Raw genomic sequence first — 18408 nt, 5'->3', positions numbered from 1 at the left:
TCTATTTCCTTTGTTCTTTAGTTAAAAATGGAACAAAATTGAGTAACTAGCATTAACAGCAACACAAAACATTGTTAGGGGTCACAAGCAGGAAATCAACAATGTAACCTGAAATTCTTTGTATTTCTCTTGTTCCTCTTTCCATCCCAAGGCGCCTCTTTGTCTCACCCTTTAAGCCTCTTTTATCTTCTTTTGGTATTGGAAATGTGAGTATTAAATTGTGCCTTCGACGTGAAAATCAGGAAAATGTTGACCACCTCAATAGCCATGGCTTCCATGACACATTTTGACAGGCAGAAGATTTTCTGTGGAGTAACCTTAATCTTTTATTTTCTTTTTAAGAATGTTAGTAACAAGTTTAAGTGTTTTGAGGATTATTAAGGAATTAAGTAAAAAAATTATATATTTTTAATCATATTATTGATTCACACCGCAAAGTATTTATTAATTTTATTGATACTAATCTCTATCAAAAAATCTAGTTGATCATCTTTAATGATTCTCCTTTAAGCATGTTTTTTTTATTCATAAACTTAAATTTGAGTTATTATTTAAGAGGACTGAATGCAATAAATTGGAAACAATAACTTGTTGATAAATAGAAAATTATATAAAGTATTATTATTACATTGTAATTTTTATACAACCTTTATGTAATTTTTAATTGAAATCTTTTTTATCAATATATGCTAATTAGCAAGATTCTTAATTATTTTGTAGATCACACGGCTTAAGTGTAGTTTGACACTTTTATATATTTAAAACTTAAATATTTAAAAGATGGAGACTTAAATAATTTTCCTTACAAACCTAGTAAGTTTTGTTTTAAATAATCTCTGTTGTGAACCTACTGTAGTAGTTGTAACAACATAATTTACATCCGGGCAAATAAATCAAATTTATATTAATAAAATAAACTTATACCTAATTATTTATATCTATTAAGACATTTCTTTTAATGTTTGTCGCTACTTGATCGAGTTGGCATACAGTCATATGTTTGTTTATGGAAAATGTCATCCTAACATCCAGAGAAGCAGAGATCGGAGATGGGTATCTTTGCTTTAAGACTCATCCGTCTCAACGCTTTGGCTACAATCATGTGATTTTTTTTTTTGGCCGATTTTGCATGTGTGCACTTTTGAAATGAGAAATTATTTGATAATCTAGAACTATCATGTTATTCATGATTCTAATTAATAATCATATGTCACATAAACAATCAAACAAATATACATTCATTAAATTAAAGATATGATCATTAAGAACATCTCCAATTATGCTTCTTAAGTTACTTAAAATTAATTAACTTTGCTTAATAAGTTTTTATTATTGGAGTAGATGATTTGGCAATACATTATTTAAATGAATTGTTTATATAAATAATTATAACTTAATTTATTTTTATTAATTAAAAAATCATTTTTCAATTACAAGATTTAGTGTGACTTAAATTAAGTACTCACTTTAATAACTTTAGTATTGAAGGAAATTTTGGGATAAAAATTTTAAATTTGTGCGGCATTTTAGGACTTGACGCTGAAGTAAGTGTTATTTTAGGTATACATAGATTTTGAGGCTCAAATAAGTGTTAATTTTAGGTGAAGTGAAGGAAATGAATTAAGTTAGATAACATAGCATTAGTTGATGTGTTTTTATAGGGTCCTTGAGGCCAGAAAATAAGTTATGGTGAGGTGCACACTTTTGGAACAAGATACCTTGCAGCATGATCTTTCTCGTAACTATCAAGCAAATTATTATTATTATCCTAAATTCGGTTATCCATGCTTTCTCGGTAAGAGCTCAAAATGGAAGTCCGAAGTTAGATGTTGCCGGATTATGTTTCAGAACAAAGGCTAAAACATTAGTTCTTTATAAATAAGAGAATGCATATTATTTGAGATAAACTTAATTAAAAAGAATAAATAAGAATCTAATATAAATAAATAGAGAGGCTTAATAATTAAGGATAGGCATATTACATGAAATAACAAATGCATATCGTGCCAGCTAAGCCGTAGATTCCAATGCTAAACTGACGTTAGAGACGACAAATCCAATGTTATTCACGAGACTGTTATAGCATAAGTCCAACATTGAGGAGGGTTTGTTACTTAAATATTAGCTTTAGGATTTATTATTTCATTTTGTTGAATAAAATACGATATTGATCTAGGTTCTAGGAGAATGATTCTTTTATTTTAGGAGATAAACATTTCTAGAATATTGATAACTTACTAGTTTCCATGTTTATTACAAGTATTTTTTATTTTTTGGAATCGAACTCAAGTAACAAAAAGTTTATACTCATGTTTAACCAACTTAATTACATACCTATTGACTTCATTTTTTAAAGATTTTTCTTTTTTCAAAATTTCTCTCCATTTAAGAATTAAAGAAAAACTGTCATACAAATTAATTCAAGAACAAAGTGATGGTTTAACAGAGTTAAATTTCTTATCTTTATATTTAAATATTCTTTCTTCAAATCTTTGTCTCTCAATTTTTCTACTAAAATAACAACAATGTTATTGTTGAGAGTGCATCTGTTTGACACGTCTTTCCCAAAACTATGTCAAATTGGCTCATTCAAGTGAAAGCTAGGATTCGTCAATTGTGCAGAACTTAGGAGAGAGTATATATGCGGGTTTGATAATTTTAACCAAACACACTTAATTACATGTAATCTAACGAAGTTAGAGCTCCTCCAACTAACTCGTAAATGTCAAGGAACCTCACATGTAAAGGACAAATTTAAATGACTTTTGAAGTTTTAAACTCGCACATAACCTATTGTATTTTTTGAACTTCAAAATAGTTCTTAAAAGAAAAAGAAAAAAAAAAGACCAAACATAAAGTTTTCCTCACATTGGCCTGTGTGTTCAACGAATTGGGTAATTTGAGGATTTTAACTTTTCTTTCACAAAAATGGCATAAATAAATTACTAGATGTGAATTTTTGAAGGCTTTCACTAAGGCTTATTGTAGCATTAAGTACATTTTGAATAGATAACGCAGGTTGGTCACAGAAAAAAAAAAAACAATTATTCCGTAACGCAAGGGAATTTTTCAGTTATAAAAAGCAACCAATCATTAATAAGGAGGGGGTAACTCATTATTTAGTGATGACAAGAAATCGAATTCGTCATTTAATATAAATATATTATAATTCTTCCACTTAACCAACTTGATCATTCCACAAGTCAAATGATATGTAAAATTATATTTTCTTAAATCTAATCATTCTTTTTTATTTATATATTTTGTTAAATTTCTCTTTACTTCCGAATAAATAATAATTGCATTGTCAAAAACAAAATTAGGTGAAGAGATGATTTGGAAAAATAAGTGAATTTTGAGATAATTATTTTTAATTATATACAAATTTTAAACAAAAATTGCAAATGTTTATCTATCATTCTTCCTCTTCTGATGTTTTAAATTTATTTAGTTTTAAATAGAAAAAATAATACTCCTCACACATAATTTGCTCCTGATGCACGGGAACATGCACTAGTAAAAGCATATAATAAAACCACCAACATCCTAGTTCTCAAACTAAATAATTGGCATTCTCTTATGGAAACTAACACATTTTATTTTCCATGTAATTTGCCAAACCACCTAGTGAAACCAATTTTTTTGGTCTCCCCTAGTGCCACTTAGTACTTAGCCGCAAGCTGAAACAACAGCATCAGGTAAATGAGCAAATACAATAGAGAAAGGAGCAACCCTTATTGGCTCTGATGAATTCACATTTATAGGCTCCAAAGGAGGAATATCACCATCTGAGCTTACACTCAGAGGGTTTCCATTTAGTACCATGATTTGGCTATGTATATCCCCATCCTGTGGAGTTAGATGGTACTCTTCTCTTGCTGTTTCACTTGCAAGAGGTAGTTCCATCACTTTTGAATGAGTAGACATCTTTCTGTGCCTCAAACTCTTGGCGGCGTTGTTGAAGGTCACTTCTGCTTCAACAGTTGTGTTGCTGTCCAGGTTGATCAATAGTACTGTGATTCCTTTCTGTAAGATAGAGTACTATGAATCAGGTTTCATAGATAGTGTGTTTGAGTGTCCCTTTATGGTCTTGTTTGGATAAAATTCTCAATAATAAGAGAAGAAAATAAGAAGGTAGAATGTATAAAGCTTTTATAGAAATTCAATCAGTTTTTGTACTTCAACTTTTATAGAAGTTGTCTCATTTAACTTATCCAAAAGCTGATTTTAACTTATAAACAAGTTAATTTTAACTTGTTGGAGAAACTTAATTTATTTTACCTTCTTATAAGTACTTACTGACGACTTTATCTAAACACACCCTATATATATATGTGTGTGTGTGTGTCCAAATCGAAGTGATAAAAATATTTCACTCACGGATTGCTTTGCACAGTGTGCATAAGCTCTTATCTTGTTTGTCCCAGAAAAGGTAGTTGAGAGTACATGTCTTCCCATGAGTCGGTGCCAAAGTAGAGCACTGCAAAGAAGAAAGCACATTACCACAGAAACATCCTATACTGTGGATCTATTTGAAATGGGGTCCCCTTATTGTATTATTGATAAAAGGGTCCTTTCCAAATTAGCCAAAACTGTTCGTCAAGCAATTAATGAAGCAAACATGACACATGTAGATTCATATCAGCTCAGGAAGAATGATACATTAATGAAGTAAACTATGCAGATGTAGGTCCATAATTATGCTCCCCATTCTTCAACATGGAAATTATGAACTGAAAAATGCATGTCTCCCTTGCAAACTGGTCTTATGGCTTTTTATTCCATCTCATGACTTGAGCAAATAACATATATGACTATGAAATTCAATTGTTAGTACCTATAGTAGTCTGGATTTGGAAGAAAATTGGTAGTATTGAGTAAACCATAGTTTCCTCCTATCAAAGTCTGTCTGCAATATGTTTTAGTGTCATAAGCAGCTGACATGCCAAGCTGATCCAAATACCTGTTTGTGATAAGATAACATTAGCCAAAATGTTTCTAAGGGTAAAATATGTTTTTGATCTCTCAAAATTTATTGAAATTCAGTTTTCATTCCTATAAAAATTTAATACTTCTAGTCCATGCGGTTTTAGTCCCTTACCAGTGACTAAAAAAAATGTAGGGGCTATAAACTAACTAAATTTTTACAGGAACTAAAATCAAATTTCAAGAAATCTTGCGGGACCAAAAACATATTGTACCCTAATTCTAAGGAACCATTAATGATATCTCAATCATGTGGAGTTTCCACTAACCAGAAACTGTAAACAAATGCATCGGATACAAGATGATGGCCACTATTGTAGGCCCCTCCGGACTCACCAACCCATGCTGTTGCTGAGGTTCCTGTACCTGCAAGTATATTTTTTAGGCCACTGAATGTGCTAACCTCTTTATCAAGATAGGAAGGGTCCAGAATTCTTTCCACAAGGTGTTCATCAACTCCTGTTTATTAAGATAAAGAATCCTTCAAATATAATAAATTCGTGGAAATTGGGAAAACATAATGAATATTTGCCTGTTCGGAGAAGGGTACCTACCTGGTCCAAGGTTATAAATGTGGTGAGTGACCACATCAATAGATTTTCCTGATTTGCTTATAAATTTGTTGAACCAGTTTGCATCATAGAAACCTCCTGGTGCAATGACTAGTGGCTTAGGCTCAATCTTTTTGTATGCATTGTAAACTACATCGTGTAAAGCAGCAACATCCAAAGCATATTGCTCTGCTGTAATGCTTGTTCCAACTCCATTCCCACTCAATTCATTTCCTGCCAATGACAATTACACAGGCCCTCATACAAGAAGTATTTCTTTCAATATGCCTTGATATAGAATCAAATAGTTAACTCTAGGAAATTGCTCATTTTATTTCCTTAAACAAAAAAATAGTGAAGAACATACCATCTTTATATCAACAATAATATATGTGAGCATTTTGATAAAGACAGTGATTTCCAATTTTAGTCTTATTGTGCAGTGGCACATTACTTTAGCACATAGTTACCAACTATGTGGTAAGGTATAGATATGCGATTCGTCACTTTTCACATTATTATTAGAAGACTTTCTAAAGAAAACTAGGTATCGGTATATGGTACAGTGAATTTGGTATGCAGTGAGCAGGGTTATTGAGAGAATTCTATAACTATGGTTTGGAATTTGTGAAAAGCGCAGCAAATACTTACCAAGTTCCCATCCATAAATGGTGTAGCCATTTCTAACAGTGTATCGAATAAAGGACTCGGCATTGGTGTAGTTCCAAGGTCCTTTTGCAGAACCACCGTGTATTGACTTTCCAGCAAGAGCATTTAATCCAAAGATAATCTTAGCCCTGAAATAAACAGTTTAAAATGTGATTAAAAAAAGTCAACAAGGCGAATCTTGTTAGTTCAAAACACACATACACACCACAAGGAGAATTGAATTTTACCCTGCTTTTTCAAAAAAGTAGTTAAGTTCATCCCATCTATCCATTGGGAGGCACCCTTGCGTGAAACTAAACATCTCAGAAGGGTTCTTAACAAAAGGAGTACAAGGTTGGTGATTATCTTCAGTGCCATATATTAGCTTGTCTTGCAAACTTCCACCTAATCTAAGTTTCAACGGTGAAAATGCTGCAGCACATTCAGAAGCAACCATATCTTAATAAGCTTTCAAAACTCAAAGCAACCATCAAACAAATTAGAAATTAATTAAGAATTCGATTTCTGCCAATCTTTACTACAACAATAGAGATGTAGATTATCTCTTACCTTTCACAGCATTTAAAAAAATCTTGTTGTTGAGGTCCTGAACGAGATGACAATTAAAAGATGTATGAGATTTTGAAGGTTGTGTAAACGAACTTATTAGAACAATTAATTAATAAATGAACACGTAAAAAATAAAAATAAAAATTGAAGACTAAAAACTTAACCCAGATGTGAATTTCAATAAACCTTGCGGAAGACAGAGTCAATAAGCACGGATTATTAAGAAAAATTAAAAAGGGTCGGGGGGGTATATTAGTGGTGAGAATCTTATCACCTTGTTCACCATCACGAACAATGAGTAGATAATGACATAATATTTTTTTAAAAAAAATAAACATAGTTATTTCTTTTTTTCTTCTTCAGGAATTATTTGCGACTAAAGTAAGAGACCCAGACATGCATTATAGATTCAAACATCATTTCCAAAAATTTTTTTTAAAAAAAAAAAACATCATTAAACAGTGAAAGACATCAGACCATAAAACAAAGTAGCCAAAGCAAAAAAGGGAAAAAAAATCCTTAGTTTGTTTGTTGAAACCATAAGCAGCATTTATAATTCCAAAACCAACCATCCAGATTCATAAACCTTAAACCATTTGAAAAAAAAAATGAAAAAGAAGCGAAAGTACCAGATTGAGAAGAGAAGCAAGGCCCCAACTGCATCTCCCATAGTCACATTTCTCAGGAGGCCACCAATCCAAAGTTGCACACACAAAATCCTCATCAATGGTTCCAATCACAGCCTTGCCATCAATGGCAACACTCCCTTGCACAGTTGCATCTCCTCTCACACTCACTATGCTACCAAAAAAGAAGCTGAAGCATGTCAAGTGCAGCCAAAAGCAAATAGGCAGAAGCTGAATCCGAGAACCCATTTCCAGAATCAGCCAAAGTCACGATCTTTATCCGAGTTCAAGCTTCAAAGGGCAATGAGGAAACCATGGAGTGAAGGTTTCACTAAAGAGTCACGTGCTACAGTTCTGACAGTGAAAATGTAAAGAAGATTGAGAATTTAATTACACCAATTTTCTTTGCTAAAATGGTTGTCTTTACAAAAGTTTTCTGCAAAGGCAGTTCATGAATAAATGTGTGTACATTGCAAGCCCACATATTTGGTTTCTTATATGTGAATCGTGGCCATCACAAAGTATCGGTTTAGAAGAAAGACATGTGTGTGGAGAATTTCACAAATCTTTTGCATAAAAATAAGTACTTTACTCGGGAAATGTATTTGGTATGTCACTTATATATATATATATATATATATATATTAATAAAATTAATTTTAAATATTTAATAACACAATAAATTATATATTTTTTAATTGAAGAGATGTTGTCTTAAAAAATATTAAGCTGAATAAAATTTATTTTAATTTATTTTTAATTAATAATAGTGATTTAATACTTATAAAAATGTATATATTTAAAAATATAATAAATACATTTATAATTATTTAAATTTTAGTGTTATTTCTGTTACTATGACTATTATATTTATATATTTGAATTTTTTGTGTTTATAATTAATATTCTTTTATGTAAAAGTAGTTTAAAGAGAGAGAAAAAACACACATAAAGGGAATACATAGTTAAGAATAATACATAATAAAAACTGTTTTTTGTTCTCTCTATTCACAACATTGTCAGTGTTTTTCTCTTTGCTTTCTTTTTCATTTTCAAAGATCCTAAAAATCAATTAATTGCCTACTTCAGTGTTCAAATCAAGGATTATGTTAAACCTACAAAGCATAAAACACAATCATTTAAGAAATAAGAGTGATTACTTAAATCCGCTCATTACTTAGGAATCTTTTTTTCTAAATTCAAATGTGTATATGCACACAGAAAGAATATATGTAAGATAATTAATAAGGTGTAGATTTAGATAAAGAAAACTCAGGGAAAGAAGAGGTAAAAGGAACAAAATAAATATGCTTTTGTTAGATATGAGACAAAAGATGATGGAATTCAATGTATAGAAAAATAGAACCTAAACAACAATTTAAATCAACAAAAACAATGAAATAAAAGTGAAAAACTTTACATCCAACCCGCCTTACATGACAACATGGAAAATACGAATAATAATATGAAATTGATGAAATTGAGAAATTTCTACAGTTTTGAGGGATGTGCAATCTTTCCAATGGTGTAAGTAGTATCGCTGATGGTATTGCTAAATTTATAGATGGATCTCTAAGACAAATGTCAGTTGTTTTAAATTTAAATAAATATTTTGTTATTAAAGTAATTAAATTAGAAACGTTTGATAAAAAAGAGAAACTCACTACCACTAAACTGGATCACTAACACCACTTTATTGCTTTAGTTCGGTAAAGCAAAGAAACCAATTTAAAAAAATATTGCTACTTAATTGCAAATATAAATAATTATGAAATGGAAGTTATGATGCAAATTAAGAAACAAATGTTATTTTACTACAAAAAATAAACGGAAGTTACTAAACCTAAAGGTTGTCATGTCAAAAGAGTTTTAAAAAGGTTTAAATTTTATTTTAAAAAACGTTTTAAATTTGTGATTAAATTTAATTTATTAATAAATAGCATTAAATTCAATATATGTAGGCTTTTATAATAAATGAAATTTTACTCTATATTTTAAAAATTTATCATAATAAAGTAAAAAAAATAATCATAAGAGAAATAATCATAATTAAAAGTAAATAACTATTTGTTAGTGGTAGTTAATTATAAATTATTTTAATTTATATATAAAATCATTGTTTTTATTCATCATTATTCATGAAATTATTTTAAAATGTGTGCTTTATTTATATATTAGCTTAAGTTGAATTACATATTTATAAAATGTATATTTTCAATGATAAAATCCTTATTTTTAATTATTTTTTTTCATGAAATATATTTTAGGTAATTATAAATTATTTAAAATTATATACTTATTTTAAATTATTTTAATTTTTTGTTAATAATCAATCTGATGAAATTCAATCAACGATTATTGTTAACTATAACTTTTATGAATGGCTAATGTTAGTTCAAGTCAATTTTATATAGAACTTTAATCAACAACTAATAGCAAAGGCTAATGTTAGTTCAAGTCAATTTTATATAGAACTTTAATCAACAACTAATAGCAAATTTCAATCAATGGTTAAATATGATTAAATTAAATTAATGGTTGTTATCAAATTAGAATTTTGATTTAACGGCTCACAAAAGTTAAATTTCTTTTACATATAGGTTCCATTTGATTTGTTAAAAATATGATATTGAATATAATAAAAAAATAGCACAGTATAAAAATACAAGTTACATGATAATTTTTTTATCTTGTATATTATTTGACAAATAATAGGCAACACAAGTAAAATAATATAAAATTTACTAAAATATCTAATATTAATTATTTTAATATAATTTATATCAAATTTAGGATCAATTTGTTTAAACTTATTTCAATAAAATAAGCAATTTTTGGTTGTTTTATTTTATTTATTAAAACAACAGTTTTGTACTTATTTCAAGAAGCAAATTCTATTTGCTTCTTTAAAAAAACATTTATTTTTAAGTTTAAACCAACTCACCCATAATGTGTTTGCTGAAATAGAAAAAAGAGAGATTAAAATAAAAAAAATTAAAATTATTGCTTTTTCGTTTATTATAAAAATATGAATATATGCCATTTTAATATTTTGCACTTAGACAAAAAGTTGTCTCATTGTTTTTTTAGTAACAAAAATTAGAGATTTTGATATGTCTTCATTGTTTGATTTGTGTTGCTCCCTAATTTTTTTAAAATTAAATATGAAACAAAAATATTTGTTTTGGTAAATACCGTAATTTTTTAAAAACCATAAGATTAAAAATTTATTTTAAGCCTAGATGAGAAAATAGGAGATGAAAATATTAATATGTTAAAAATTAAATTAATAATTTAAACACTAACGACAACATTTAATTACTAGATTCAATAATTTCTTCTATATAAAAATTATATATATATATATATATATATATAAACTTTTTAAAAGTAATCAAAATACATTATTTATTAATACTATATATATTATTAATATTAAAAATAATATTGATAAATTAATACAACTTAAATTAATGATATTATTAGCATGTTAATGAATAAATTAATAGTTTCTAAATTATAATTTTAATCTTCCTTTATTTCTTGATCCATAATTTTAGTCTTCCTAAGTTTTTTCATGATTTTAGTTTCTAAATTTAATAAAATTCAAAATTAATGATGAGTTAGTATTATGAAGATGTGGATATTAACATTTAAAAATTAAAATATAAAAATAAAATAAAAAATGAATGTAAAATTGAAGATTGAACTAAAACTACAAATTTTTTAAAATTTGTGGATTGAAATTTGAAAAAAAAAACAAAATCCTAATTTAGCCTTAATAATTTAAATAAATATAAATATGTTATTAAAAGGTTAATTAAAAACTATATGATATAAATATTGAGCATCCAATTTTCATATTTTACTCACTAAAAGTTTATATTTATGCCATATATTTTTAATTAACCTTTTCCGATATATTTATATTTCTGTAAAATTTTATTATATAATAATAATTTATTGTTACTAAATTATTATTTTATTTATAAATATAACATAATACTATTGTTATTAGTAATAATTTACCATTAAATGTGTGTGTTGTTAATTTAGTAGTAGTAAATATGTATCTTTAATACATGAATGAAAATTATAATTTATATATAACTTTTTTTACATGTAAGAGTGAAACACGATATTATGATATTTATAATATTCATAAATCCTTCTCAATTAAGTTAGATGCCTTGGTAATTTATATATATAACTTAAATAGGTGAAAATATATAATTTAAAAATATTGTCAGAAATAATAATAAATGCAATACTATAATTATATTAATTATAGATACTTAAGTAAATCCTCATCTTTTTTTGTTCTATAAGATTTGACTTGAATATAATTTTTAATTCCTTGTAATGTAATATATTAATATTATTAGAATAAATTTATCAATAATATTATTAATATTAATAATGTAGGTTTTTATATTAAAGTAAAATGTTAGTTGTTAATTTTTTTTGTTAAAATGTTAATGAAAGAGGTTTGAATCTACGGCAACTTTTTTTCTCTTTGTTCCTTCCACCACCGAGTCATTCTTGTAAGTCCAATATTAATAACATACATTTCTCTATATATTGTACACTTTGTGCAATTTTGATTCCCATTGTCACTTCCATTTATACAATAAAAAAAACATTAGTTTAATGATTAAGTGTTGTTGGAGTTGTTGTAAAAGAAAGTATTGTTGGAGTCAGGGTGATGAGTTGAAGTCAGATCTTTAATATTTTGATAATTTGTTTTCTAAATTTCACATGACACATCATATGTTACAACAGTATTATGTTATGATACTAGAAAGTGCATTTAAGCTAAAAATTTAATACATTAAGAAAAGATAAAAATAGCACTATAAGATATTAAAGATAAGTTAGGAATCTACTCCCTATAGCACAATATATTTAAAATATATATTTTAAATACATATTTTATTATTGACTAAAATTTATTAAAAATAATAAATATATATATAGATATCATCTTTTAATGAGTTTCACGTTCACTCGTGATTATATAATTAATAATATTTTTTAATCAATGATGTAAAGCCTACTAAAAAAATTTGTGTTTGAATGTTTTAGTAGTTTTCTCCAAAATTTATTTATTATATATAATTTGGATAAAAAAATCTTAGTTAATATAATAAATGAAAATTGTAATCTCTCTCTCTCATTATGTGTAGTCTCAATCATTTTTTTTTCTTCTTAGAAAAACTTGGTTGATTTTGAATTTTCTTTTAATCATTTTTTTCCATTCATAAGGTTTGAACCAAGGTCTTAGAGAAGTCTAATCAAACCAATTAGTTAGATATAATTAAAACAATTTTAATTTTTTATGTACTTGTCAAAATTAACTTTTCTTATCTTTTGCTAAATATGTCATCCATGTGTATGAAACATATTAGTGAGAGATGCGAATGTGAGATGAGTGAATCTCATAACCATATATATATTTCAAATGGATGATTAAGATTTCAACAATCTAAACTATTTTATGTATAATTGTGTAGCCAAAATTAACTTTTCTCATCTTTCAAAGCTTTCTCATAGCTTTAGCATGCTGCATCACCCACCCCTGAATGAAAAATTAGTCTCACGGGCAATTAGAAGAAAATTTGATATTAAATTTTACCTTTCACGTAATTTCAACAATCTTCATAACTTCTTTTTGGTTTCAACATTATTTGATATAAATCAATTTATAGGAAGAAGTTTTACGTCTCAAATCAGACAAAAAATAATTTAAAATTGTATCCTAAAATTGAAAAAAAAATCATTATTTTAAAATGACCATTTTGACTCACTATAAAAACATAAAAAATTAAATTAAATTTTTGAAAAATAAATAACCTAAATAAATATAATAAAAAAACATAAAAAAACATTTTAACCTATAAAACTAGGATATACATATCATGATTTCTCTAAAATAAATTTATTGAACATGTGATAAAATAAAAATAACATAAATAAATAGAAATGTTTATAGTAAGGACGTACAAATATATTGCCTAAATTAAATTTATTTATCATAAAATAAATAAAAATTTAAGTTCAATTGGTTGAACAAAAGTGCATGAATTATTGTATTTTTTTTACGTTGTTTATAATTCCTATGGATAAATAAATCCTAAATAATTAGAGATTATTATAAATACAATATGCATATTACTTGAAACAAATATACACGTATCATGATTTACCTTTTTTTGGATCAGCAAATCATGATTTACCTAAAATAAACTTATTTAATTGAGACTTATTTTATGTATATTTAAATATTTATATATTTTTTATAGATTCATAATTACGCATATATACATATCTATATATTAATATATATATATATATATATAATTTACAAATAACGGGAAAATGCATTGAAAAACACAAAATAATATAAAATTTGTGATACGGAGTGACAAAAATAATTATAAGTCAAAACTAACAAATTAAATGTTTTAAATTTAATTACTTGACATCAAATAGGATTCCTTAGATTTATATAGGACATTATAAGTTTACAACTTTAACTATTTATAATGTCTCATCTAGAGCATTTTCAACACAGGTGTTTTCATGGGTTGCTTAAAATTAAAAAAAATATTATTTAATTTTTTTTATTTTTAGAGTAAATGACTTGACTATGTGATATTTAAGTGAATTATATAGCTATTGCTTAATTCATTTTTTATCAATTAAAGAATTATTTTTCAATTATAAAATTTAATGTGATTTAAATTAATCATTCACTCTAACAACTTTAGTATTAAAATAAATCTGTGTAAAGTATTTTTAAATTTATATTGCCGGCAAATTTAAAATAAATATGCAACTCATTTAAACAATTAATTAGTGTTAATATTTAATATATTTTATGATCATATAAAACTATAAAAAGAGAGACCATAGATTAGAAGAATCTTAATAAAGTTTATTAAGTGGTCCTTCTCGAATGCCTTAAAGTCCTCCTAATATTTTTTGGATAATTTTTTTCCCTTTACCGTGAAACATTGGAATATCAATAAGAATCAAAGGGTACTCTTTTTTGGGTGAAGAACCAACGGAGCTTTAGAATAACATGATGTTGGTTGGTGGTAGGGTAAGAGAGTGCTTTCTTGAAGAAACGTACAAAAAATGGTTGGTTTGTGGACCAAGTAAGGCACTGCCAGTTTAGCTTTTGCAGGCCAAGCGACAACAACAACAACATCACTACTTCTTTGATAATAAAGATCTTAAGTTTTCTGAGTGTTACCTAAACCTAACTTGCTTTAAATTTGGAAGTTGAAAGAAGCTCAGCTCACAGTATACTTGACACCTGATTAATTTAATGTTTAATTGCATTTTTTACTTTCAATTTTTTAATTTTTGATGAATTTTACTCTCAACAAATTAATTTGATGTATTTTATTCTCAATTTTTAAGAAATTTAAGGATTTTACATTCTATCATTTCACTCCTAATATAATTATATTTTTTATTTTTTTGACAAATTTTACATCTAACTTTTTATTTTTTTTTGACAAATTTTATCCCAAGATTTTTTTGTTTTTTTTTGGTAAATTTTATCCTCAATTTTTGTGCTTATTAATAAAAAATAGTTGTGATAAAATTTATAAGTTTCTTAAAAATTAAAATAAAATATATTAAATTTAAAAAATTAGGAATAAAATTTTTCAAAAATTAAAAAGTTAAGAATAAAAAAAGCAATTCAATCTTAATTTAAAGGCAAACTTACGCATGACAGTGGAAACATACGTTTTACTTTAACTCTTGAATTATTCCAATTTCTATACAGTTTTACTATATATTTCGAATTTAAATGGTATACAGTAACATTTAACATGGTAAAAAGAATTTTTATTATTACTTACTAATATCTTGTATAGATTATTATGTACAAAATATTAGTAATAAAACAAATACTAAGAAATAAAAATATGTTACGACATTGATAATGCTGTTATAAAATTATTCACTTAATTGCGCTTTTGTTCTTCTGTATATCATCATTTCACCAATTGATATCTTATTATTTTAATTATGATAATTTTAGTTTATTTGCTAACTTAATTATTTAACATTTAACAAAACTGATGACATGACAATGTATTGCAATGTCATGTTGGCATGAATGTGTGTTGAAATAATACTATAATAGTGTATTAGAGTAATATAAAAAATGTCAAGTTAACATAATTATTTCATGCTAGTTAAATTAAATCAAATTCTTAATAATTCTAAATTGTCATCGTCTTTTATGAGTCTATCATGACATTTGATAGCTTACGGCATGATGCATCATGGATGGCTTGTAATACTTGGAACTTGGGATGAATCAAGCGAGGAAGGCTTAGCATGATGGGATTGTGATGGATAGTGGAAGCATTTCTGTTTTTCCAGCCACGATGCTCTTTTCTCTTGTCTTTCTTTGAGTGGATAAAATAATTTTAAGTAGGCATCACACTTTAAGATAATTAAAGTAATAGTTAAAATAAATAATTTAATATTAAACATAAAAATATAAAAATAAAGTACTATAAACATATCATCTATCATTATCAATATATTATATAATAATAAGGTAAAAATTGAGAAAATCATATGTTATGTTAAAAAAATCATACCTTATAAGTAGAAGATGAGAAAAAATATAATAAAGTTTGATCTTATATAGTCAATATTAAAAAGGAAATCCAATATAAATTTAAAGATAAAAAGAATAGACATAAAAACTAGAAATAAAAGTTTTAAAATCTTAGGCTTAATTGTATTTTTTACTTCTAATTTTTTAATTTTTGATAAATTTTATCTCCAAAAAATTAATTTAATGTATTTTACACTCAATTTTTAAGAAAGATGCAAATTTTACCTTTTGTTAATTTACTCTTGACATAATTACACTTTTTATTCCCAACTTTTTTTTTGAAAAATTTTGCACTCAACTTTTTTTATTTTTTGGTGAATTATACCCCTAACTTTTTATTTGGCAAAATTTATCCCAACTTTTAATTTTTTGACAAATTTACACCCAACTTTTTACTTGTCTGGCCCATTAACTTTTTATTTTTTGAAAAATTTTATCTCAAATTTTTGTGCTTATTAATAGTAAAATTTGTAAGTTTCTTAAAAGTTAGAATTAAAATGCATCAAATTAATTTGTTGGGTAAAATTTGTCAAAAATTGAAAAGTTGGAGATAAAAAGTACAATTAAGCCAAAATTTTATACAGTAAAACAAGTTTTTCAGTTATAAAAAAACAACTAAAAACTAATTAAAATATCTTGTTAAACATAACCTTAAAATAGTATTACAAAAATACTAAGAGCTACTATAAAAATTTATTTATTAACCGGTTAAACAAGTTTTTTGGTTAGTAAAAAAACAAAAACTAAAAACTTGCTAAAATCTCTTGATAAACATAGTCAAAATCTTTTAATTGAAAATAAAAATTCTTTAAGATGGGTCCGACTTGATTATTACTGGATTGATTATCAAACTAAATACAAAATATATAAATTTGAATATTATATAAACTAAGTCATAAATTTTCAAAAAAATAAATTAAAACTAAACATATATTCTTACAAGGCTTAAATATACTTTTTAACCTTACAATTTAGTGTATTTATTATTAATATAAATTACAATATTTTATAATTTTAATCCACTTTAATTAAATTATAAGTTATATAGTATGTTTCTCACTTTTTTTGTATATATTTTTCCCACGGCCACTTTAGAGTGGGAGGATGCATATCTTCTTTAAGGATATATATGCATGTATCAGAGAAGTAGGCAGTGTTTAAGACATGACAAGTTAAGTGAGTGGCTATTATGGCCCAAGTTTACTAAGTGATTACCATAGTGATTTAATTTGCTTTCTATAAACATGATTAAGGGCAATCAGTTAATCACTCAAACCAATGGAAGCAACTTTTGGATTTTCTCTAATAAAGGCACTCGATAAGTGATAAGAGTTAGAGCACTTAACTAAATTCAAAACTTATATCATCTAGTACGTAGTCCTTCTCCACTAGGACTTTGTGGGTGTTGATACTACTCTCTCCAATGTAAATTAACTGACGTTTTAATATTTGAAAAAATTATATTGATTGACGTTTATAGTTTTTAATAAAATATTAAAAAATGTATTTCAATTTTGTCTCTTGATAAATATTTTTATCATTTTAATTAGAATAGTTAATAATGTGTTTATAGAAACTAAGAAAGAGAATAAAAACATTTTAATAAAATTTCCTCTAAATAAATACTATTATTTTAGGTAATTACTTTTCTAAATATATGTGGAAAAATCAATATGAAATGAGGATAATATTTTTTTTCTAGTCCAGTAATCCCAACATAATTAAGATCCTGGAGCTCATCAGCAACTACAGGGGGCAAAAGCAATTGATCTATATATAGAAATTAACTTCAAACAAAATCATTTGCTTGATCATGATTATGCCTCCACAAAGCAGCCATATTGGACTTCCTGGTAAATCTATTTTTGGTTTCAAGTTATGGATCGCATCACGTGAAGCTGGTGTTGGATATTTTAGTGTAATTGATCTCTTTATTATGTTAAAATAAGAGTGCACGCTTGTTTTAATGTAATAACGAGATGTTCGGTTTAGGCAAAGGTTGGAAGTTACATGGAAGTTACTAAAACTTCCATCAACGGTTGGAAGTTACATGGAAGTTACTAAAACTTCCATCAACGGCAATTTTTAAAAATAAATAACTTCCATCAACCGCCAAAAACCGCCTGTTCTTTGATTATAAATAATCATCCTGGTTCAGAAAGCATAACATGTGAAAAACATACAAGACCAAAACAAAACTCTTGAATTATAATCTTCTGATTTTATCCGATTGAACAATTTTGGTTGAACCCCGAAATTTGATTCAATCTGAAAGTGTTATACACGACTTCAGATTTATCCAAGTATTATCTCGATTTTCAAATTTAACCAACAAAAGATTGAATCAAATCTTTCGAGATGACAAACGATAGTTTGA

General features: G+C 26.2%; 1 protein-coding gene across 2 annotated transcripts; it reads right to left on the bottom strand.

Moving 5' to 3' along the window:
- Nucleotides 1-3407: 3407 nt before the first annotated feature.
- Nucleotides 3408-8933, bottom strand: LOC100791916 (heparanase-like protein 3). Of its 2 annotated transcripts, XM_014762034.3 has the most exons (10): nucleotides 8818-8933; nucleotides 7385-7735; nucleotides 6756-6792; nucleotides 6434-6617; nucleotides 6189-6334; nucleotides 5541-5771; nucleotides 5256-5445; nucleotides 4838-4963; nucleotides 4381-4480; nucleotides 3408-4026 (listed from the first exon to the last, which is right to left on the bottom strand). In XM_014762034.3, the coding sequence occupies exons 2-10, from the start codon at nucleotides 7628-7630 to the stop codon at nucleotides 3670-3672; spliced, it is 1617 nt and encodes a 538-aa protein (XP_014617520.1). In that variant the 5' UTR covers nucleotides 7631-7735; nucleotides 8818-8933; the 3' UTR covers nucleotides 3408-3669. The 2 variants fall into 2 exon arrangements, with proteins under 2 accessions (XP_014617520.1, XP_003533856.1); XM_003533808.5 differs by lacking the exon at nucleotides 8818-8933 and having other exon boundaries at nucleotides 7385-7970.
- Nucleotides 8934-18408: the final 9475 nt, after the last annotated feature.

The sequence above is a fragment of the Glycine max genome, chromosome 9 (genome assembly GCF_000004515.6).
Source record: "Glycine max cultivar Williams 82 chromosome 9, Glycine_max_v4.0, whole genome shotgun sequence".
NCBI classification, from domain to species: Eukaryota; Viridiplantae; Streptophyta; class Magnoliopsida; order Fabales; family Fabaceae; genus Glycine; species Glycine max.
The sequence above is the reverse complement of the archived record's forward strand: the minus strand, read 5'-3'. Positions and strand labels throughout refer to the sequence as shown.